Source organism: Sus scrofa, chromosome 5 (assembly GCF_000003025.6).
Source record: "Sus scrofa isolate TJ Tabasco breed Duroc chromosome 5, Sscrofa11.1, whole genome shotgun sequence".
In the NCBI taxonomy this organism is placed as follows: Eukaryota; Metazoa; Chordata; class Mammalia; order Artiodactyla; family Suidae; genus Sus; species Sus scrofa.
This window is the reverse complement of record NC_010447.5, coordinates 29,836,399-29,860,359: the sequence shown is the minus strand read 5'-3', so window position 1 is coordinate 29,860,359 and position 23,961 is coordinate 29,836,399. Positions and strand designations below refer to the sequence as shown.

The 23,961-nt window shown below is 38.7% G+C and overlaps 1 protein-coding gene across 3 annotated transcripts in view; it reads right to left on the bottom strand.

Annotated features, from left to right (window-relative positions):
• Positions 1–23,961, bottom strand: part of MSRB3 (methionine sulfoxide reductase B3) — a 167,778-nt gene that overhangs the window by 3,242 nt on the left and 140,575 nt on the right. For all 3 annotated transcript variants that reach the window (XM_021091955.1, XM_021091957.1, XM_021091956.1), the window contains one exon: positions 8,927–9,024. In XM_021091955.1, coding sequence (XP_020947614.1) covers positions 8,927–9,024 — 98 coding nt within the window. The remainder of the gene's footprint in view (positions 1–8,926; positions 9,025–23,961) is intronic.

The following is a 23,961-nucleotide window of genomic DNA, read 5'->3' as shown; positions in this document are numbered from 1 at the left end:
TCACACTCAGCGGTTCAAATGGATGAGCGGCCTGTAGAGGAACGATGGAAACCACGGTGGATGGTTTCTAATCTGCCTGTCAATAGCTGCAAGGATGGTTTCTGGCAAGCTTGGCACCACATGCTGAGAAGAAAAAAAAATACCAGAATTGTGCATATCAAAAATCATTTAGGAGCCACTGTATTTTTTGATCTGTGAAGCCTCTCGGCCAGCTGAAAAAAAATGACTGCAGTAATTTTATGAATTGAGTTGACCCTTCATCTCCCGTTGTAAGAAACATGGCAGACTAAAATTTCTACCCGCCCCCCACCCCCATTGCTTTTGGCTTTGGATGGGTGGCTTTCAGATATGCAGAGGTCCCCTGTAAAAGATACTGTTTAACTGGCCATGACGGAGGTGATGTTTGCTTTCATGGGCAGTAAAACTTAACATCAGACAGGCACTGGATGTTCTTGGAACCCAGCAAAGCAATGGCAAGGCTCAAGAGATTTATGTCACGGTCACCGGGACTATAGTCTTGCAGTGTGGCAAATGGAAACATCCCTAGTCCACACAATCGTTTTTTTTTCTGGCTTCCCGTAGGTGGAGTGCCACGCGGGCTCCTTTACCCGCTCAAACTGGATCTTGTGGAGAAGGAATAAGCTTTCAAGCTCAATCTGTACCCACTGACTATCCAAAAAGCTGGGGATAGGCAGAGAGTCCTGACAGAGAAAAAAGGAGAGATGGTTGATTATGATGGTATTTAAGAGAAATCCAGCCTAGAGAATGTGTCTCCAAAAAAACCTGGCTCACCGAACAGAGCCCCGCACGAACCAGTCTGCTGCTACGGCTCCAGGAGACACAGTGCAGGTCAACACTTACCTATTTCCCACCCTTTCTCAGCGGGAACGGGGGTGAAGGCTATGGAGACAGTAGAGCACCACATTCAAACAGGCTGTGAAAACGCATCGTTCATCATGTGGCAGAGAAACCACAGCCTGGGGCAAATGACCCCCTTCACTCATTTCACAAATATTTATGGTGTTTTTGCTACATGCCAGGCACTGTCCCAGACTTGGGAGGTACAGGCAATGGCTAATGGCGCTCACATCTTCATGGGGGAGACAGACAATGCAAAGGAAGGAAGGAACTGTAACGTATAATAGGGGGAAACAAATGCTAAGAAGCAAAAAGAAAGAGAGGGAGATCAATGGTCAGCTTGGGGGCTCACATTTGAGGAAAGCTGGTAGTCAGGTGGTGTTCCCTGCATGACTTTGGGATAAGAGCCTGGAGGAAGTGAAGGAGTAGGTATCTACCATTTCAAACAGATGGAGGAGTTAAGACTTACGGAAGAACATGAGAGAAGAGGCATACAGATGATTTATTAATTCTCACTGTGCTTGTTTGATGTATAAAACACATAAATTGCAGAAAAAGCAGGAATTGACAAGGGAATGGGGTTTTTCTGTCCCTCCACACCAAATGGAGATGAGGAGAAAGAAGTGAGGGATGGTGCTCATTACAATGGAAAGACTAGAATCTCAGTTTCCCCACTGAAAGTGCTAAACGCAGTTCTCGAGGGTTCTCTCGTTATTAATAAATAGCACAAATAGCAACTTTGACTATATGGCACTTCCATGTTAAAAGTGCATTCTTATTTTACTGCCAACATACTGTGTCAGCTTATTAAAGAACTAAAAATGAACCCTGAACCGATTTGATCTATTGCCTGGAAAATATGAAACAGGCCTAAAAAACAAATCTTGCATTATTTTACCACATTTTATGCCGGTTTAGGTAATATCAAGGGTGACAGCTCAGATTGCTTTTCCTTTCTATAAACAATTGAGGCCAAATTTTCAGGCATCAGCAGCTAAGATGCACCAGCAAAAATACATATGCTTACCCAATGGACACAGGAAAGCACCTATTTCTGCCTGCCAAAACAGTCAGCGTGCAAGCCAACAGGAACTGGTGCTCTCAGTGACCAGTATGTGTGCACAATTATTGATCTCACGTGCAGTTCCGGCACTTTGATCACTTGGCATCTGAGAGATGGAGTTTGCACATAAAAGCCTCAGATAGGTTTTTTGGTGGTGTTTTTTTGTTTTGTTTTGTTCTTAATGAGAGAATACAGCTATCTGGGCAAAAATAAATGATATTGCCCTTATCAATCATCTCAAGCATACTTAGAAAGCAGTTCTGTTTATCTTACTCCAAAAATAAAGCATAGTAACAGCATACTTGAAGCCATTTAGTGGTGTTTATTTCCCAAATCGTTTTTTAAAAATCCAAATTAAAGTAATTTAATCTGTTGGACTGAATTGGTTATTAATCTTCGGTTTCATTTGCTAAATCTGAAAACAGTCTTTCGGTTAAAACAGAAAGAAAAACACAGACTCTAGATGTCCTTAATCCAGGCAAAAGAAAACGAGAGGGGGATGAGGAAGATAAATTATAGTTGGGAAAAGGCAACAAACCTCATTTGCAAACAACTCTATGGGTTAGTGACGGGGTAGGGAAACCCTCAGAAAAGGTGTGGGTCCCCTAAGAACAACAGTGCTACGTTTCGTATTGCTTGCAGAAGGTGTTCTGGAAGATTCACACCAGGCTCAGAGAACTGAGGGAGGAGCAATATTTCAAGACGTGGTAAGGTGTTCATGTATCTGAGCCACGACATAGATGCCCACCGTTGCCCGAAAAGTGGCAAGGCCATTTGTCTGAAGGAAACCTAACCCCACAGCAGCATGTCTGCCTCCTCCCAGGTACACCCAGTCCCCCATAAAAGATCAGTACCCGGTTTCTTTTAAAAGTGCGCAGGCCGTCAAGGCTCCTCCCTGAGGGGAACGCACATGGAGCCCATTCTTTCCAGCTTCTAGCCCTGGCGGAAGGCTGGGATGATGAATGAAAGTTGTCAGTGATGCATTGTTTCTTTAGCCGCCTTCGAGCTCTGCCTCCCCGGCCCCAGCCAACTGGCAATGTGTTGGGATCTCTCGGCACACCTGGTTGTAACTGAAACAAACTGGTTGCCCGATGAAGAAATCTCTGAAACCGGCTGTTAATGATTTATTGCAGGGTAGAATCTTTGGTGTGCATTTTGAAAGTTGTTTTAAAGTGGTTATGTATTTCCTTCTTTTACAGGTAAAATACAAACCATGACCAAACATTCTAGCTCTCATTCTCAAGAAGCATGAGATGAGCATTGTTCAAAAGAAAAATTGTAAATTCCCATAGGAATCCTTTATCATCTAAGCTGGCCACTCAGAAAAGCTGACAAATAAAGAACCTGCGGGAAACCAAGGGAAAGGACCCTCTCAAAAAAAAAAAAAAAAAAAAAAAAAAAAAAAAAAAAAAAGTGATTGAGCGTCACATTTAATGTAATTCCTTAAAATCTGACTGCAATTCTCAATTATGTGCATAAGAAACACAGTGTATTAAACACAGTTACATATTTCTGCACTGAGGTATTTCCAATTGTCCTAGAGGGTTTTCTCCCAGCTATTCCTAGGATGTTTGGGGCTTTATTATTGTCATTTTCTCTTAAGTGTTTGATCTACAAGATGAAGCAGTTTCAAAGCAGGGCTTTTACACTTGGGCACATGGGGCAGGATGGGAAGGAGAAAAGAGCTTTAAGAAGAAAAGCAATTTACTTTGCCAGTAGTATCCTGTTTTCTCCCACCGTTATTGAAGACACTTGTGTGTAAGTAGGGCTCTTTTCCTCTGTGCTTGTGATATTAATCTTTTGCCAAGGAAATGATTGTGAAGTCACCAGTTTAGCATTATGATTTTACTGAAAGATCAAGAAAAAGAGAGATGGGCTGTGAGTCTGGAACCATATTGTAACACATGGGTATCTTTAATCATCAGCAATATATGAGTTGTCATCTGCAAAAGATTAATAAGGTTTGGGGTTTTACCCAAAACTGCGTAACTCTTGAGAAAATACTTTGTATGGGTGGGTATTTACCTTTCTGTTGATATGTCTGACTTAGAACAAATCAATAATGATCTAAAACAAACTTAAGGGACTCGACCATAGATTCAAACAGTAATAGCTACAAGTCATAAACAGAGTCCAACTTGGGTAAACTCAGGGTTCTGATGGTTTCCTTAAAGATTATTACAAAAGTTAAGTGATTTATTGGTCTCCCATTTGCGGCAGATGTAGGGGTTTGATCTAAAGAAAGAAGAATTCCCCAAGTATTTCCAGGAAGGACTTACTTTGCTTAACTACAGCATTAACCAGGCAAATCTTACCTCTTTGCACTGAATTTATTCCTGACAACGTGTTGCTTAACAGGCGGGGTTGAAGGATTAGGGAGAAGCTGTCAAGCAATTATTCATAGTAGTCAGTGAAACTGGAATAGAAGCAGTATATTTTACAACTAACAAAAAATGTAAATTAAATACAATTAAGGAAAAAAATTTTTTTTTTCTTTTTAGGGCTACACCTGCAGCATATGGAAGTTCCAGGCTAGCGGTCAAATCAGAGCTACAGATGCTGGTCTACACCACGGCCACAGCAACACCAGATCCAAGCCTCATCTGTGACCTATGCCACAGCTTGCGGCAACACCAGATCCTTAACCCACTGAGCAATGCCAGGGATTGAATCCACATCTTCCCGGAGACTATGTCGGGTTCTTAACCTGCTGAGCCACAATGGGAATGCCAGGAAAATTCTCTATAGCTGAAAATTGTTAGGAAATCGCTATAGCCAGGGGAAGATACAATTGCTCAGGAAAATGGGCAAATTTAAGATAAAAAGATCCTCTTTGGAAGAGATAGCTGTAATATAATTTCTCAACTCAGTAACTAGAATAGTAAAAGAAAACAAATATACTTGCAAGAAGCATCAGAATGTAACAGGGTAGCCAGTTTCCACCACAAGCAGGAATCCTGATGAAGGCAGGGAAGAATCTCTGCCACCCTTGCTTGTTTTCTGTGCTGTTCTCTTAAAGATCAGGCAGTGAGCTGGGTTTCTCACACTGAGATCTTTTTGGAAGGACCTGATGCAATATTTCTCTGAAAAGTGATTATAGTACTGAATAAATCTTAACTTTCTCAATTAAAATTTTTACTAAAATATTACTACCTAAGAAGTCATTAGACATATGGAAAAATTACAGTGTAGTGTAGAGGGGTGCTAGGTATTGCTCCTAATGTTTACAACTCCTACCCAAATAGGAGGCCTATTTCACTGCATGGTATGATCCAGATCACGGTGAAGGAGAAGGAGCAGGGGAGGAGAAGAAGGGGATGGGGGTGGGGGGCAGAGAAGGAGAGAAGGAGAAGGAAAGAAGAAGAGGCGGGAGGGAGAAGGGGAGAGGGGAGGGGAAGGGGAAGGAGAAGAAGAATCTTAAGGACTAAAGCAAGAGTTAGAGACCCGGAGACAAAAAAAAAATATTGCCATATTGCCAGGCAGGCAGGCAGATGGAATCTACTGGTTTCTGCCATGCAAGCTTGGTTTATTTGTGTAAACTGGCAATAAAAGGGTTTTCACGCTTAGATGCTCCTTGTGGTAAACAAGGAAAGAAGCACCCCACATAACACGTCCAACTGAGAATGTCTCTAAGATACTAAAAGCATCTAAGAGAGTCTTCATAACACAAACCCCTCTGATGCAATTCAGTCCAGAGAAAGGACAAGCCATGTGAATTCAAAATATAACAAGAATTTTAGAAAGAGAAAAAACAAATCAGAGAAGTTTCCCACACCATGTCGCCATCCAAAAGTTAAAAAAAAAAAAAAAAAAAAAAAAAGAGAGAGAAAGAAGTGGCCAGTAGGTGAAGAGAATACATGAATGAAAAGACAGAGGTAAAAGAAGATAAACTGATAATGAAAAATAGTGTTAAGGATGAGAAACTAGGAAGTGAAATACAAATGGTTACTCTAGTTATGGGAACCACTAAGTTTTTTTCCCAAGTCAAGATACAAAGGATGAATGAGAACATGGAAAAGAGAAAACTAAAGAAAAATGTAAAACGAAAGGATAGCAAATGTGCCAAACACATAAATTAAAAGAAAAGAAACTGAAAGGAAAGACACCCAGCAGACTTCGGTTTAGTGGGCTTTTTCGTATACTGTGTGGCAGACGCGCTCACTCTGTCCACTTGGGGAGGTTCCAGCAAACACAGTCTTTGGGGCCAGAACCCAATTATTTTCTACATGGTACTCAATTTCTCAAAGCATGTATTTTTACACATGACGTTAAAGGAACAAAGTTTCCTCCCTCTTCTCTTTAAATTTAAGTCTTTGAAGAATGGGTCAAATGCTTTCTAAATGTGAAAAATAAAGTTGAGGGGAAAAGAAGCTGAAAAGGAATAGGTCAGTCAGTGTTAGTTCTTTATCCAATTGTTAGAAAAAGCCCAAAGAATAAACAACAGTCACCTAGGGCTTTCACCAAAGGGCCCAGAGTTATGCCTAGGTTAGCATGATATCTATGGAGGGTTGCCTAGTTGTGGCACGGTTTGTGGGTTGTGTTCCTCTTTGGTCACCGTAGGACGCCTTTGAAATGATCTTGTCTGAACTCCTACTGATGTTACCTCAGTGGCGGGCATAGAGAAAGGAGCAAGTGTATTCAAAGTGTGAATTTCAAGAATTTGTCCCAAAGGCATCAGAGAGCAGGGCCTGAAGGAAAGCAGGTATCTTATACCTCACTTTTTAATGTCCCTTTTTTATTTGGTTTTCATAGAACTCACTGTTTGAAAGTGGGTTTTCGGTGAAAAGGAATGTAGGAGTCATGTGACAAATAGCCTTTAAGGCAGCTTAAAAAAAAGAAAGAAAAAAAACAACCAGTAGTCCTAGAAGTTTACTAAGTACTATGTACCTAAGTTACAAATTACTATGTACCATCCTATCCAGTTACCTTTTTGTCAAGTATCTTAGATTCCTGAGTAGATCATTTCTTTCTTTTTCTTTCTTTTTTTTTTTTTTTGGCTAGGGGTGGAATTGGAGCTTGTAGCCATGGGCCTACGCCACAGCCACAGCAACAGTGGATCCTTAACCCACTGAGCGAGGCCGAGGGTCAAACCTGTGTCCTCATGGATGCTAGTCAGATTCATTTTGGCTGAGCCACTGTGGGAACTCTGCTGAGCCATGACGGGAACTCCTGAGAACATAGTATCAATTTGTTTTTGCGGTAGTTATTATTTTTTTGAATCAATAAAAATTCAATTGAGTCCCAAACTGAATTGAATTCAACTAACTGCTGCGGGATCATAAGATTTGTTTTTTTTTTTTTTTTTCTCTTATTTCGATATGACTCTTTATGGGGCATGTATCTATCTGTCTATCTACTTACTCACCTACCTGCCTACCTATCTACCTATCTATCTGAGCACCGCAAAGAGCTCTGGAGTTAAAGTCCAAATTCAAGTCTCAGTTCTGCCACTTAAATCTGTGAATATTTACGCGAGTGTAATTGCACTCCCTGTGCCTCAGTTCCCTCAACTGTAAAGTGAGAGATAATGACAATATCTACTCACAAGGTTATTGTGAACATTCACCAGGGCGGCTTTTTAGAATGTTGATGTTCAGGCCTCACCCAGACCAATTAATTAAAATCTCTGAGAGTAAGACCCAGCATCAAAAAGTACCACCGTTTTGGGAGCAGTTAAAGGTTCCAGCATTGTCACTGCTGTGGCACAGGTTTGATCCCTGGCTGGAAAGTTCCACATGCAAAAAAGAAAAATAAATAAATAAAAGGTACCACTCTCTTGCTAAAATTCATATCTGAGAAACCAGAGTGAACCAAAAATGTGACTTAGGTAAAATATAAAGTCCAGTTTTCAAGGGAGAGAGTGGTTCTCATACGTGGAAGACAGTTAAATTCCAGTCTTATTTTTAAAAAATAAAAGAAAACAGAAATTCATCAGATGGTTAGGTTCAAACCAATCTCCCTCCCTACTTGGTAGTAAATATGCCACTTACTCCCTAAAACTCTTGTGCCTGATGAAGGAGGTGAAAGGGCAGGTGGAGGAATGCCGAGGGAGGCCCATGTGGCAATCCCTTTGCTCTCACTGCTGCCTGATTGTGCCTCCTTTACCTCTGACCTGCACAACAGACATCCCCTGACAAAATACTCCGTAGTATCAATGAGTTTCAGCATCGCAATACTAAGACTTTATGTTTCACTTATTCCAAACAATTTAGAACAGGACTACCTACTCTAGAATAGAATGAGCACTTGCCCTAAGTCTGTGTGCAAGAAAGTTCTGGTATGTCTCTGCGTTTAAACACAAAATTCAAGTCTCTTGACTGGGATGACAGGCAACTGTATTTTTGACCCCTCCTCAACACGTGTTCATTCTCCCCCTTAGATCCAGCACTATTTTGGTTAGAGTAGAGCGGAAGGAACGAATGAGAACATCCTTGGAAAGGAGGATGGGCCTAGTTCTAGGAGCAGAGAAGGAATCACCTCATCACGCATTCCCTCTCTGCCTCACACAGACGCCACTGAACTTCCTCTCCTGCCGTTCTCCAAACACCCTCCTTACATCCACCCATGGAGAGCTGTTTCTGGGGTCTTTGTTGACCGTGTTTGGATCATTACCATTAGAGGTATTATGGCTGAACAATGAGTGCACAGAAGTGCAGGGAGAGGGGGATTACCTAACCGTCAGATTATGTAAGGCCACATAATGATATCTTCACATCCCCTAAGAATGGCCTGTTCTCCACTGTATTGAGTCAATTGAAGATGATTTTTCTTACCAATGACTTTGTTTAATAGTGTTGAAGCCAATGACTGACATGTAATTGGGCTTGCTAAACTCCTCAAGACTGCAATATCATTAGGACTTGGTAGAGACTTCATTGTGCTTGTCTGTCCCTTTTGTGATGGGTCACTTGGCCTTAGTTGCTATATTTAGCACAACCAGGAGCCTTAAAAGTGTTTGCAATGCAGAGTGAGCAGTATTTGGGGTTTTCAGGTGGGTTAACTGACCTGAGAGCAGCTGGTTTCCACCCTGTGCATCCCGTAGGAAAAGTCGTCTGTGAATGTGACTGCCTCAGAACTGATCACATCATGGAATGAAGGCCAACCTGGGTTACAGCAGGCAAAAGAACCAAAACAGAGGAGATACACAGCCTTGGGTTAGAATGCAATTTTAAAAGAAATACTAAGCATAGAATGGAAATCTTTAGAGTATGAATCATGCTTAACTTTTTCAATCTGAAAAAAAAAAAAGTCAAAGACCAAAAGGCAATATATTTTGCGAGAGTGCAACTATCTTTAAGAATAAACTTTTACTCATACTGAGATTACAGTTACATTGGGATTTTAAGTTTCATGAGACCAGGAGTTTTTTAGAGCGTCCTTGAACTTATAAAGCTCTTTCTCACCACTTTCTCATCTTTCTCTTATCTTCAGAGTCACTGGGCACAGTCCTGAGCACTATGAATCTTACAATGTGATGTTTCCCAAAACACAGTCCAACTGATCTGGCTATTAACTTTTCAACTATTCCATGTCTCTTTAGGAAGCAGGCCTTTTCAGTAGTTTGGATGGTTAAAATATATTTTTTTTAAATGCTGTTGTTTCCATCTTTATCTACTTTCTTGAGAGCCGTTATCTGGAAAGCATAGCTTCTATTGATGGGCATCTTGCTCACTTCATAGGAGAGTCATATAGCATCTCTAGGTAGCACCTTCTCTCAAATAGCATCTTGTTCCAATTTTCATTTATTCTAGTGATTTTTAAAATAGGTACACAGTTTTGAGAAACTCTGGTTGTACACATATTTATGGGTGTACAATGTTTATGGGTTTTATAATATTCAGTACTTTTGGGCATGCTTTTACATGTTTCCAGAAAAATGTCTGGAGTTACTGTGCTGAAACCTGCATCCCCAAATTGATGAAAGAGGTGCAATGTTGCCGAACTGCTTTTACATTTTTTTTTCTTTTTCAGAAGCCAAATCTTTCCTGCAGAAAGGAGGAAGCTCTTTAAAGACAGAGAGCTTTATGAAAATACACCTCTTGAAAGAAAACAGAATGCAAATTTCAACAATATGATTTCCAGTTTCAAACAAAACAAATTAGCTCAGGTCAAGTTTTTATGCTAAACTTCCCCAAGCATCCTCCACCATGCAAAAGTATAGCTTTCATAGTGCGAGATTTCACACCCCATTGTTTACGCACTTTTCAATTCCTTGATTTGAATTCAAGATTGCTACAAATCACCAGGAAAACCTTAACTTTGTTGATACTAGATAATATTCCACAAAACTTAATTATGCTAAGAAATATCAGTATCCTTAAGAAAACTCATTTCTCCCATGTCTACATTTCAAAGAGATTTTGAATATATTCCAGGCTATAGTATTTGGTTTTTAATGATTAGTTGCGACATTTAGGTGTTCTTCCTTGTTCAATGACAAATATTTCAATTGCTAAAGAGAAGTTTGGTGGTGATGTTGTAAGACATTGAAAAATAATTTATCTATGAAAAGAAAATATAAGATCTTGCCTTATTAATCTTTCATGTCATAATTCATTTGACTACAGTTTATAGCAACTAATATTACAAGGGAACATATTTGATTCAGTAGTAAACAGGTAAATAGTTAGGAGGTTTTGGTTTTTTAAAAATTTACCATAAAGCTACCTCCCTCTACCATATACACATTTTCCCACTTCTAGAATTTAAAATAGGTACAGAGGAATATGTATATACTCCCTACGCTGCCTCTACATCTTATGTATATTTACCTTGTTCTACTTATCACGCTAGATTTGTGATTTGTTTGCATGCTTTCTTCCTTGCTTAGGTAATGAGAATTTCTACCATGGTATACAGCACAGAGGCAGAGCTCAAATGTTTATTAATCTGATTTTCAACAAGCTTTAAATAAGAAAGTGGGGTGAATAATGACAGTACATCACAGAGTTGCACAGGAGAAAGAGTACAATTATATTCCTCTTTGGAGACCAGATTAAGGAATATCAATGCTAATTTTTCACTGGACCACCTGATTTGGCTCAATTACTATAATTAAGCCCATCTATGTAGGTGAAGTAAACTTTTTATTTAAAGTGGTAAAAACGCATGATGATCATCTTAGGTTGCTCACTTTACAGAGGTTTTGGGAGGTAGTGGAGAGGAATGGGGGAGCAGAAAGATAAGTTACTTGCCAAAAGTTACTCAGGCAGGAAATAGGAGAGTAAAAACTAGAATCTGAATATTCTGATTTAGTTTAAGGCCCCTGGTCTTATGTTCCACGTCCTTCTTCCTCAATGAAAGGCGGAGATGTCAATCATTTGAACACTCTAGCAGGAAGGAAGTCGTAGGTTTTAAGAAATATGTTTCCTGCCAGTCTGGATTAGTTGATAAGTATACTGTTGCACTTAAGGGCCTCTAGGTGGAAGCAGATAATGAATGTACCCTAAACAACACAGATTCTCTCACTTTCTAAAGAAAACTGTTCAAAGGGAAAGTCCAACGGCAATGATGTAAATGATGTAATCTAGTTTGGCACATAGAGGAGTTATTTTTTTATTTTTTTATCTAAAACAACCACAAAGACTTAGGAGCTTACCCCTCGGCAATAATATTGAGAAAATGGTCAATTCTCTTTGGGGTTTCCGAATTCTAATTCTATCCTAATAACTGCGAATCATTGCTTACTAATCATTTTACTAAAAATTTGGGGGAGGGGAAGGAACTACTTTCAAATGAGCTATGAAAGCATACAGCTATACATTTTGCCTCCATGAATTAAATACTTATAGAATTTTCCAGAAGACTATATTCAAAAGTTGAGCAGGATGAAGTGGAATGACACGAGTAAAGGTTCTCCAAACCTTTCAATGTTTCTGGGAAAACTCTTGATGCTTGAATATTGTATTTGTTGTTTACCATGGTGTTATTTAAACATTGGAAGAGACACCAAACATCCCCAAATGCATGGTGTCCCTCTGCACGGTAGAAGAATTGCAGTTTTCAAGATGGAATACTGGACATGCCACCCACATCTCAACTGGCGAAGGCTGATAAGGAGGAGCCATGCTGACGTCTATAACTGTAAGTGATGAAACACTTTTCAAAAGAGAATCATAGTCAACCTCACCAATACGGTTAACAAAAACGAATGTTGAGCTCTTTTGCTAGGTCTCTCAGAAAAGCCAAGCTCCACAGAAAGAGAATCCATCAGAAAGGTAAGTCCTATTGACAATCAAATTAAGAAGCACCTTCACCTAAGAATAAATCGTCTTATGGCAGAGAAGCCACAGTGATGACAGCACTTTGAAAGCGGAATTCCCTCATCATGTGAAAGTATTTAAAGGAGGAACTCTTCACTGCTGTAAAAATCCTCAAAGGAAACCCTGCCCCCACTCCTAATAATAAAGAAAGTGCTTCAAAGGGTGATAGGCAAAGACTGAAGCAATCTGGGTCTTGTTGAGAAAATTATCTTGAGCAAAGGGGGGGGTGTCTTTGTCAGTTTTGACATTAAAGCAAGATCATCCATCCTCCTTTCTCTAGGATTTCCCTTTTGGTCTTCTCATCTAACAAAATATTACTTGTTTTGGATGCATTCCATACACTTTTTTAAAAGAAAAGTCATGCGAAAACCTGCATAAACAGAGTTGACTCACCCCATGCCCAAAACATCCATTTGTTTCTATTTGATGAGGTGGGATATGGGATAATTATCATTTTATTTCCAATAACATAAATTATACCTTTTCGATATTAGCCTATTACTATCATCAAGAATATCCTACATTCAATAAATAGGTTCAGAGTTCCCCTTGTGGCTCAGTGGTTAACGAATCTGACTTGGAACCATGAAGTTGCGGGTTTGATCCCTGGCCTTGTTCAGTGTGTCAAGGATTTGGCGTTGCTGTGAGCTGTGGTGTAGGTCGCAGACACGGCTCGGATCCGCGATGCTGTGGCTCTGGCGTAGGCCGGCAGCTACAGCTCCGATTCAACCCCTAGCCTGAGAACCTCCATATGCCTCGGGAGCAGTCCTAGAAAAGGCAAAAAAAAAAAAAAAATTAAATAAATAAAAATATAAATAAATAGGTTCTCCTCTCAAAGAAGTTTCATCTCTAAATAGCAAAATAACTACAGGTACTGTAACTAATGCTGGCAAGTTGGAATATGGAAGTTCTGCTTATCCAACCATCAGACCAAATTAATCTGCAGACATAACTTGGTATACGTGGTATATGCTACTATCATGTGAAGCAAATCCAGGGTATGTTCATTTACATCTCAAATATAAGAGTTTTATTATTAGCTTTTTATTAGTAGATCCTTGGGACATGCTACCATGTACACCAGAGGATTTTTTTAGATTGCAATAGAAAGAATTATTCCTCCTCACTCATAATGTAGTGTAATAAAGCTGCTCTGAGTCTATATGACACAGCTCTCCAAAAGTAGTGTTCTGTTCACAAATTTAAATGTTTCAGATCAACTGCCTTCTGTGAAAAACTTTCTCAGCTATCCCAAACTTTTTCTCCTTCCTTTCAAAAATCATCAAAAACAAGTTGCAGGTTCAAAACTAGCAAAGTATTATAAACAAGTTAAAGCCAATTCCATCTGCACCACCCCTAGAAAAAGTGACCCTCCTTTCTTACTCTTAATTTAACAAGGACTACTATACTGCTTCCTTTCCTCCATATCCCTCCCTAGCACATGCATGTTTTTTAGAATTAAATGGAAAACCTGTTAAACAAGATCATCTGCGGAGGTGGGGAGAATTGAAAGGGAACATTTAATTCAGTTATCTTGCACTGTTTGATTTTCTACTACATGCATGTATTTGGTTGATTACTACTGAAACTTTTGGGTCTTTCAGAGGAAATAGACATTCATCCTTTTAAAAATGAGATAAAAGTTATACTTGAAGTGTCACCTAAAGAGAATAATTGGACAAGAATCAGAGCTCTAAGCTTCAAACAATTCTTGTTAGCAGGGGCTCTTCATAAAGAGTTTTATTATTTGGCTTGAGATAAGGTAAATATCAGTCAGTGAGGTTAACAGATGCTGGTTTCAGAGAAACTAAAAGCTACAAATTTTGAAATATGGTCCTAGAATTGTAGAGCTGTGAGAATTACTATCCACAAAAAACTGTAGATCTGCAAACCTCCAGCTTGTCTCACCAAAACCAGGCTCATATATATACATCATATATCATTATTAAAATATCACCTGGAGTTCCCGTCGTGGCGCAGTGGTTAACAAATCTGACTAGGAACCGTGAGGTCGTGGGTTCAATCCCTGATCATGCTCAGTGGGTTAAGGATCCGGAGTTGCCGTGAGCTGTGGTGTAGGTTGCAGACACGGCTCAGATCCTGTGTTGCTGTGGCTCTGGTGTAGGCTGGTGGCTACAGCTCCGATTCGACCCCTAGCCTGGGAAACACCATATGCCGTGGGAGCAGCCCAAGAAATGGCAAAAAGGAAAAAAAAAAAAAAAAAAAAAATCCATCACCCAAGGAGTTCCCATCTTGGCTCAGTTGTTAATGAACCCAACTAGTATCTATGAGGATGAGGGTTCGATCCCTGGCCTCGCTCAATGGGTTAAGGATCTGGCATTGTAGTGAGCTGTGGTGTAGGTCTTAGATACGGCTCAGATCTGGTGGTGCTGTGGCTGTGGTGCAGGCTGGCAGCTGTAGCTCCAATTGGACCCCTAGCCTGGGAACTTCCATCTGCCACTGGGTACGGGCCTAAAAAAGACTAAATAAATAAATAAATACATACATAAAACATCACCCAAGCCTAAATGGTCTTTATTGTGCACAAACTTATTTTGAATCTGAAGATAACAAAATATTTCTAATTACATTTTAATTCAATGAATTCTCGATCATGATTAGTTTCATCTATGTTCTCTACTGGTGGTTCATGTAGCTAATTTATTGAGGTTTCTAATTTTTATCTGGGGCTTCATTTTAATCTGTATTGTTCAGTACAGTAGCTACCAGTCACACGTCACAATTTAAATGGATTAAACTAAAGTATTAAAATTTCAGTTCCTTAGTCTCACTAGCCACATTTCGAGTTTTCCACAGTTACATACAGTTAATGGTTATGGTATTAGACAATACAGATACAGGTAATGAATATTTCCACCATCATTTCCACAGATACAAAACATTTTTACCATTAAACAGTGCTGTTTAGAAACTATAAATAGATTCTTCCTTGTGAATAATGAAGATGTAGTATTCAAAGTTATATTAATCTGCCCTCCCTTTCCTCTTCCAATTTTCAATAGCTGTATTATTTCTAATTCTTTTACAACCTTGTTTGGTAATGTCTGCTTCTAAATCTAGAGTGTAAATTTAACATGAGTGGGGAGTTTGTTTTGTTTACCACTGTATTGCGAATCTCATAAAACAGTGCCTTTGACATAGAGATGTTGCAAAAACCGATCTGATGATTGAAGGACTGTGAGACTTTCGGATAGCTTATACCATTTGACTCTCCCTCTGTAACATGGCTTTAGTGACCTGATCCTCCCTCTGATTCCTCTTTCCCCCATTCCAATGTCCAGTCTTAATTAAGCCTGCTTTTCTTTTACTTTTTACTTCTTTTTTTTTTTTTTTTTTTTTTTTTTTTCCTTTTTAAGGCTGCACCCACAGCATATAGAAGTTCCTGGGCCAGGGGTCAAATTGGAGCTGCAGCTGCGGCCTACAGCCATGGCAACACTGGATCTGAGCTGCATCTGTGACCTATGCCACAGATTGCAGCAATGCTGGATCTTTAACCCACTGAATGAGGCCAGGGATCGAAACAGCATCCTCACAGAGATAATGGCAGATCCTTGAGTGACATAATCACAATGGGCACTCCTTTGCATGCTTTTCTACAGATTGATTTTTTAAGAGCTAAAAATGCATAGATAGCCTTTATATTTTAACAGCTATATATGCATTTATTACTGCAGGGCTAAGGAGTGCTGGGATTGTATTTCCTTCTCCAACAGTCCCGTTATCATAATCTCAGGCTGCCTAAAACCAGATTTTCCTTTTTTACATTGTATCACATGTTAAGAGGCATGTCATGTTTTTCTTTCATTTTTTTTTTGTTTAGACCATGATTTTATTATATAATTATTCCAAATTTTTCTTTAATTCAGTATTTCAATTTTTGAATTTTTAATTACAAATATTTCAAACAAATGCAAAAGTATACAGAATAGGCATCTGTGATTCAATAGACACTAACTACCCAGATTTGATAGATAATAACTTTTAAAAAATATTTTCTTCAGCTTTTCTCTTTTTCTAACAAAATAAAATAATATAGTTGCAGCCAGAACTGCCCCCTACTTTCTCTCCTACTCCTTCATATCCTGGTGTTGTTAAGTGTCTATGTACCACTCCTACACTTGTGTTGATTCATTTTCTACATGTATATATCCATAAATAACATACCATGTTTTAAATCTTCAATAATTTACATAAATGATATCAAATCATAGTTATCTTTTGTCAACTTATTTTTTCACGTTACTCCTGGTTTCTAGTTATTTTGTTTATTTTGGTGTTTTGTGATTTTTTTTAAGAGCATCATTTTCTTATTTTATAATTGAAGTATTTCAAATATCTCTGGGAATATGAGTTAGAGAGTTGTTTTATTTTAGTTTTTCTATTATCCTCTCAAACATCTCTGCTTCCTCTGGGGCAACTGTTCTCTTTATCTTGGCTTTTGTTTTTCATGCTTTTGGTTTTCTGTGTATATCTGTGGTGGTCTTTGGCCATTTCTATGTAAGAACGGAGGTGTGGGTCTGTTATCCTATGCAGCTACACAGCTTCCTTTGCTTTCAGGATGAGTTTGTTTCTTTACTAGTCTTAACTCTGGGCAGAAAAGCTGGCTGGGAGCTCTGGAAACAGGCATCATTTGCTGATGGAAAAGGGTTGGTCCTAGGGTTCCCTGAATACTTGACTGGGGAATGGTTTACTCTAGAGCACACCTCAACAGCAGCCGCAATTCCCCTGAACAGGCTGTTTAACGTCTTAGGAGAGCAGTCTTCCTTGTTTGTTTGTTTGTTTGTTTTTCCATGTGAGTAATTGATGATCTATCATTCTAAATATGAAAGTGAGAAAGAAGTAAAACTGGTCTAGCTGTCCTTAAGACTTCAACTTGAACACCTTGTTGTCAGGCCCCCATTTGGCTCTTGACAATACTGCTGGGCATCTCCACAACTTCTCTGGTACAAATTTGGCACTGCATCTTTCTTTAGTCAGTCGTACCCATTAACGCAGTTCCACCCATTTTTTTTTTCCCTTGGAAAAAACCGTTTAAAGTTTCTTGTCTGCTCAAGACCCCCTCCCCCAGTCTATTCTCTTTGCAATGATTTCTTCTCCATTTTAACTCTTCCTCTTCCTCTTCTTTCTGCTTATTTTCCCTATTCTCACCTTAAATGTGCCTCTTGGGAGAGAGGAAAACAAATACCTATGCTGAGTCTATCATCTTGAACAAGAGGCCAAGATTTCTCTTTAATAAACTGCAGATTTTAGTGTCTTGATCTAATATTTTATGGGAAGAAGCAACAGATTTCAGGCATCATAATTTTTCTACTAACCACAATTAGATTATTTTTTACCTTACTGATAAAAATACCAAAATCAATGTAAGGTTTAGTAGCTTTAACTGACTCAGATTTGACTCTGGCTAAAATGTGATTATGGGCTAGCTGTAGGAGATGAGCACTTATTCATGACATCTGTAATGCCATCTGAGTTAGAATCAAGGCAAGTCAGGACAGTCTCCTCCCTGACCGGTTTGGTAGAAAGAAATTTCTTAGACCACTTTGCAACTTTAAATTTGCTTGATACGGTTTGCGAATTTATTGTATTTCTACCCCATGCCATTGCAAATATAGGAACAAGTGCCCCCACATGCTGATGACACGATTTCAATATTGCAAACAAGCAGTAGTCTCGAGGTAAACTATTCCAGTCAAGGAAATTGTTTAACAGTGATTATTATTATTATTATTATTTTTGGTCTTTTTGCTTTTTACGGCTGCACCCGCGGCATATGGAGGTTCCCAGGCGAGGGTCTAATCAGAGCTGTTGCCACCAGCCTACAACCACAGCCACAGCAACATGGGATCCCAGCCACGTCTGCAACCTACACCACAGCTCATGGCAACGCCGGATCCTTAACCCACTGAGCAAGAACAGGGATGGAAATCGCCACCTCATGGTTCCTAGTCGCATTCGTTTCCGCTGCGCCACTACAGGAACTCCAGTTTAACAGTAATTATGACAAAAAGAAAATCACTGGTTTTGGCAAACATTTTCCCCATGCTGCATTCAGCTTTAACAAGCAGTACCTCAAGTAAAAATGGTACTTAAAATACTTATCTTGAAAGGCAGGGAGTTTAGAATATATATAAAAATTAGCATGGCTCTATAGACTCTAAAAACTCCAAGATAATAAGTGCTAAGAAAGTTTAAGTGCAATGTACCATTCAAGTATTAATTTTTTTTTCCTTTGGCTACTAGTTTACCCTGCTTTTCTTCTTGTTGTCAAGTAATGCAGTAGTTCTAAACAGCAGTGGCACCACGGCCAGGAACATTTTGAAAGGCATGATGATGGGGACCACCTAAAGGCTGTTAAGCAGACTAGTAACATGATCAGACTCATGTTTTGGGAAGATGCTCTGGAAGCAGGCTGAAGGGTGAGGGATGAGAGGAAGGACGAAAGCAGATCTATCAGATGACAGCTGCACAGGAACAGATGTGACGAAGTTTTACATGAAGACAACTGCAATGGGACTGGGGAGCAGGGGAGAAACTGTAGAGAGATTGAGAGAGTACAATTCACTGATTGCAGTGACCGTAGTACCTGGTAGGGAGTGAAGGAGAAGGGCAGGGTCGGATTATGACTAAGTTTCCAGCTGTACAATGACTGGGACCATGCTCGTCATACATGTTTTCAGGGGAAATAATAAAATCAGTGTAGTGTGGAACCACTTAGGAGGCAGAGGTTTATGTGGGTCAGAAGTCAGACCCTGGCTGCAGATACAGATGTGAAAGTCAGCAGAGCATAGAAAATATAGGTTATGGATGAGGAGCTATAGAAGAAGGTTAATATCGTGGCAGCGGAGAACCAGATAGGTATTTAACAGGTGAGCTGAAGAATGAGTCAGCAGAGGAGAATAGAAGAGGGCATTCCAAGAAACTGGAGGAGGCCAAGGGAATCAGGACAGAGTCAGATAATAGAAAACTGCTTAAGATCAGAGGGCCAACAGCAGTGACATCATCTTCAGAAAGGACAAGTCAAGTAAAATCTGAGAGGAGTTTGCTGAATTCAATGGTTAGGAGGTCTCAGGAACTTCAGAAGAGCCATTTCAATGTGATGATGATGACGGAAGCTGAACTCTGTTGCATTGAAAAGCATATGTGAAGTGGAGAGAGTGAACAAAGACTGCTCTTTACAAAGCCTGGCAGGGAAGGAAGAGAAGCCAGGTTGATGGCTAGCCAAGAGCATCATGATGTTTGCGTTAAAAGATTTGGGTTCTGGGAGCAGGGGGGTCCCTCCTGCTGATCCCACTTTTCCCTGTTTTCTAATGTGTTTAAAATATTACAAAATTATTTTCCAATTGGAGTCTTTGCAATAAAATGAGTAATGTGAAAAACACTTGGACGTGCTAAAAAATCTTAAATGTCCCTCAAAAACTCCTTAAGATACTGAATAGGAGCTATATTTATAGAAAGATGAGGGAGTGGGATGGACTGGGAGCTTGAGGGAGTGGGAGGGACTGAGAGTTTGGGGTTCATAGATGCAAACTATTGCATTTGGAGTGGATAAGCAATGAGATCCTGCTGCATAGCACGGGAAACTATATCCAGAAACTATATCAGAACATGATGGAGGATAATGTGAGATAACTTATATATATATATATATATATATATGTGTGTGTGTGTGTGTGTGTGTATATAATTGGGTCACCTTAGTGTACAGCAGAAATTGACAGAACATTGTAAGTCAACTATAATAAATTTTTTCAAAATAAATAGAAGAGGGTGGTGAAATAGAGAAAAAAAATAAAGACTAGTAGACTAAAGTAAAATTCCATCCCTAGAATCATTTTATCTTTAAGTTTCTTGTTGTTTTGTTCATGGTATCTTTTGGTCTACCAAACTGAGAGTCATGAGTCTAAGTTTTAAATGACCAAGGTAATCTGTCCCGCTTTTTGGCAAAGTTAAGTCACTCAATATGGATGAAAAAAAGGAATCTAGAGCTTTAAGTCTCGGTCGGGTCCCACAGTCAAACATGTTCACAGCACCCAGTACTTTTTCTTCAAAGCAATGGTGGTTCGTGATCACTTATTTATGGGGGTAGTTTTTGATTAACGGCTGCTTCTTTCACGAAGCTCCATGAGACCATGATTGCTTTCTTTACTATTATATCCTCAATGCCTGTCTCAGGGAAACATTTGTTGAATGAATGAATTAATAAAGAAAATACCATAATTCATCATTTAACAACAACATTGGACTGATTTAAAAGATTATCACTTAGTTGGAACATGCCTTTTATTAGGCTGATCAAAAAAAAAAATAGACGAAGAAGAATTTCTACTATTTTGCTTTAGGCGATTTTTTTTACAAAGATAAACATTTAACCTGATTATTATCCTGCCTATCAAAAACAGTTCATTTCTTCAAACTGATTCTTCGTAATTTCATATGTAGAAGCCGCACAGTCCTATCACCCAGCGGGACTTTAGGCATTTGCATCTATGAAAGGACAGTCTGACTAAAACCGTCAGGAACACGGAGGTGTCCTTTGGGCAGTGTGAACATCTGGTATCTATTCTCTTTGGAGATTAGTAATGTAGCTGTACTGCAGCAGGCTTTACTAATTCCTTTGAGCCCTGCACAGCGTTTTTAAATGGTTCCAAATACACGAGATCTCTAATTGGTATGGATTTCATCCACAGTTTTCTTACAGTCTCAAAATATCTCAGAAACTCCTAACCAGGAATTGACAGGGGAAAGCTTCCCTATTTGCCTTTGTGGAAGCAGCTATTAATAATTTTTTTCAGGTTCAATAAGATTACTGAACTCAAACCATTCCAATGAAAAAACTGGGGAGAGGGACTTTATTTTCCCTGGCCTGAACACTGTCTCTTGCTACTTTAAATCACAGTTAAGGTTTTAAAAAATATATCTTACACATAAGTCAGTTGTAGACCTTTAGCATCAAAGGATCTGAGCAACATCGCATGTAGCGGCCTGACCTTTAGCCATAATTTCTAAGTGCCATTAAAAAATGTCTCTCAAACTGGTTTTAAATTTAGTGTTGACCTAGTAACCTTGATCCCCAAACATTCAACTTTAGATGATTATTTTATTTTGCTTCCAAAAGCTCTTCAGTTCAGTGAGGCATCCATTAGGAAGCTTCACAAAGAGTTTAGAGTTTGCTTAGAATTTATTAGCTACGTCGAACAGGAAGATAGTGATTTGGGTTGCTTGCTGAGCGAAGATTATTTACTGTGCTTAACTGACCTTAAGAATTCCAGGAGGGATATAGAATGGGGAAATTCAAAGAAATACAGGTTCTATTTTCAGCGACATGCAACCCAGACTAAAACTGAAATAATATTCCATTCAGCTGCAGTCTTGAATTAGGTCTATTCACTGCATAGCATCTTTGGGGACTGTCAAACTATCACTTACATTCCTTAGTAGGGTACCTATCAAAAATTTTAGAATAATTCCTCTCAAATATATGTGCCTGATAAAAATGTAAGATGATTTCTAAGAGGGAGTTAAGTACTGAAATTCTTTCACTTTTCTAAATTTTCTCCTGATATTTTTCTCTAACTAAACTCTCTCTAAACTTCTAAACACACTTTAGAACTTTATTCTATTATATACTTTTAGGTACCACAATCCAAAGTAAAATATTTCCTTGTTTTCATAAATCTATGATCCTTTACTGCTCTACATCAACTTTTATGACACGTCAAAACTTAGTTCACCTACTACAATTTAAATTTCTGACAGCCCATCCTGAAAAAATATTTTGAAACAGAACAGATTGCTCAGGAAAGCTATTAAACACAAATAATCTAAAACAAAATGATTCCTTAGAGTTGTTGATATGACAAAAATGTTTTTTTCCTTGGTAGCAGACACATGGCAAATCTGAAGCAATTTATAAAACACTGAACATTCCTTAATATACTAAAATTTTTAAATAAATTACACCAAAAAGACATGAAGCAAATTACATCAAATCAAGGCATACTCTGATAACTATTCATTCTTTTTAAAATCCTCTAAGGAAACCTTTTGCCAACACCCAAGTCTCATTACTTAGCTCTTCCTTCTCATATATTTAATTAATCATGTTCCAGTATGCCATAAGTTACTGTTTATAATGTTTTTTGTTTGTTTCTTATCTGTATTCCCCTAAATAGAATGTAAGCTGTATGTGGGTAGAGATAATTGTTTTGTTACAAAGGCATTCAAAGTTCCTAGAACGATGCCTGGCATTTAATAAATTTTGGTTGAATAAATTTTTTATACACATTCTTGTTACTCTGGAAATCTCAGATTTAAAAGGAATTCCTGCTTTGGCTTTAAAATACACAGTCACAAAAGTCTCTGTTATAGAGTTAGTTATACACTCTCTGGGTCACTTACTGATGTTTGTTGAAGATTTTGGCACCTGAGAGTTTTCCCTCCATTTTCCCTCCTATCTACAGTCTAGGACCTCTATGAATGTGACCCACTTAACAGCCCTCAGATCAACAGCGCCTTGAGTACCTCACAGAGCTAAAACTAATCTAGTCTATGGAGCCAAGGTCCTGTACCAAGCAAGAGCCAAGTGGCCTTTGCAGCTCAAAAGCTTCAGTGGCTTTGATTCTAAGCACTAACAGGTTTAATGCATTAAAAATTAGATGCCATCACACATGAATAAAGTTGAACTTCGAATAAATGAATTTGGCTAAAGAAGATACAGTATTGCATACATATTTTAATTTGGCACTAGAACATCATGACAAAAAAAAAAAATTGAGTATAAGTCCATAAAAGGTCCAAGTACATCCATAGTATATCATCCCTGGCCTATAGGGTGATATATCCTTCTGTCACTGCGCAGTAATATTTAAGTACTACCTCACTGAACCAGTTGTAAATGATGCAAGGTGAAGATGTAAGAGTTGGCTACTTAGTACTGAGTAGGCTTTAAATACATATTTGTTGAATAAGTGAACCAAATTGAAGCTGAAGAAAGTATTAACAAAAATTGTGAAAATGATACCACAATTAAGCGACGTATATATATATATCAAGCATTTTTTGACAATGATCACCTCTCAAGTATTTATTATTTCTTATGTCACTATACCAGAGTATAGCATTCCATGGATTACTCTCTCGATAGTACATCATGGGCACCTACATAATTTCTTTGATATTTTCCCATTTGGGGAGCATAATATTTTAGAAGGTGTGGTCAGCATCCATAGACATAAAGCATTCGACCACATCCTATTTAAGTCTCAGCCATGTAATATTATGGCCAAAATCATGGTCTTAAAGGCTAGGCAAAAATAAATTTTAACTATATTTCCCATATTAGGAAACTCCCCTGGGGAATATCACCAAGGTCTGGTGCTATATAATAGATTTTTTAAAATTATCTACTTTGACTTCAGGTATAAATCCAGAGCCAGTATAGTAGCTCTTTGATAATTAACAGTTTTTGTTTTCATGCATTTTTATTTATAATAAAATAATTTATACCCCTCAATCTCAACCTTTTGCTCAGTTCCAGATATTTCCCTGGGTTTCTGGCCTCCAAGATATCTTAATGTTATTTTTCTCCTAATGCCTTGTTGCTTAGCTCCTGTTACTTTTTAAATATATCATATACACATCTATTAACCATACACAAATGCGCAAATGTGAATATACCCTACGTATTTCAAATGAAAATTTTTTCCCCCAGTTTTCTTGGCCCCTTTCCTCATCCTGCAAGGAAACTATGCTAAC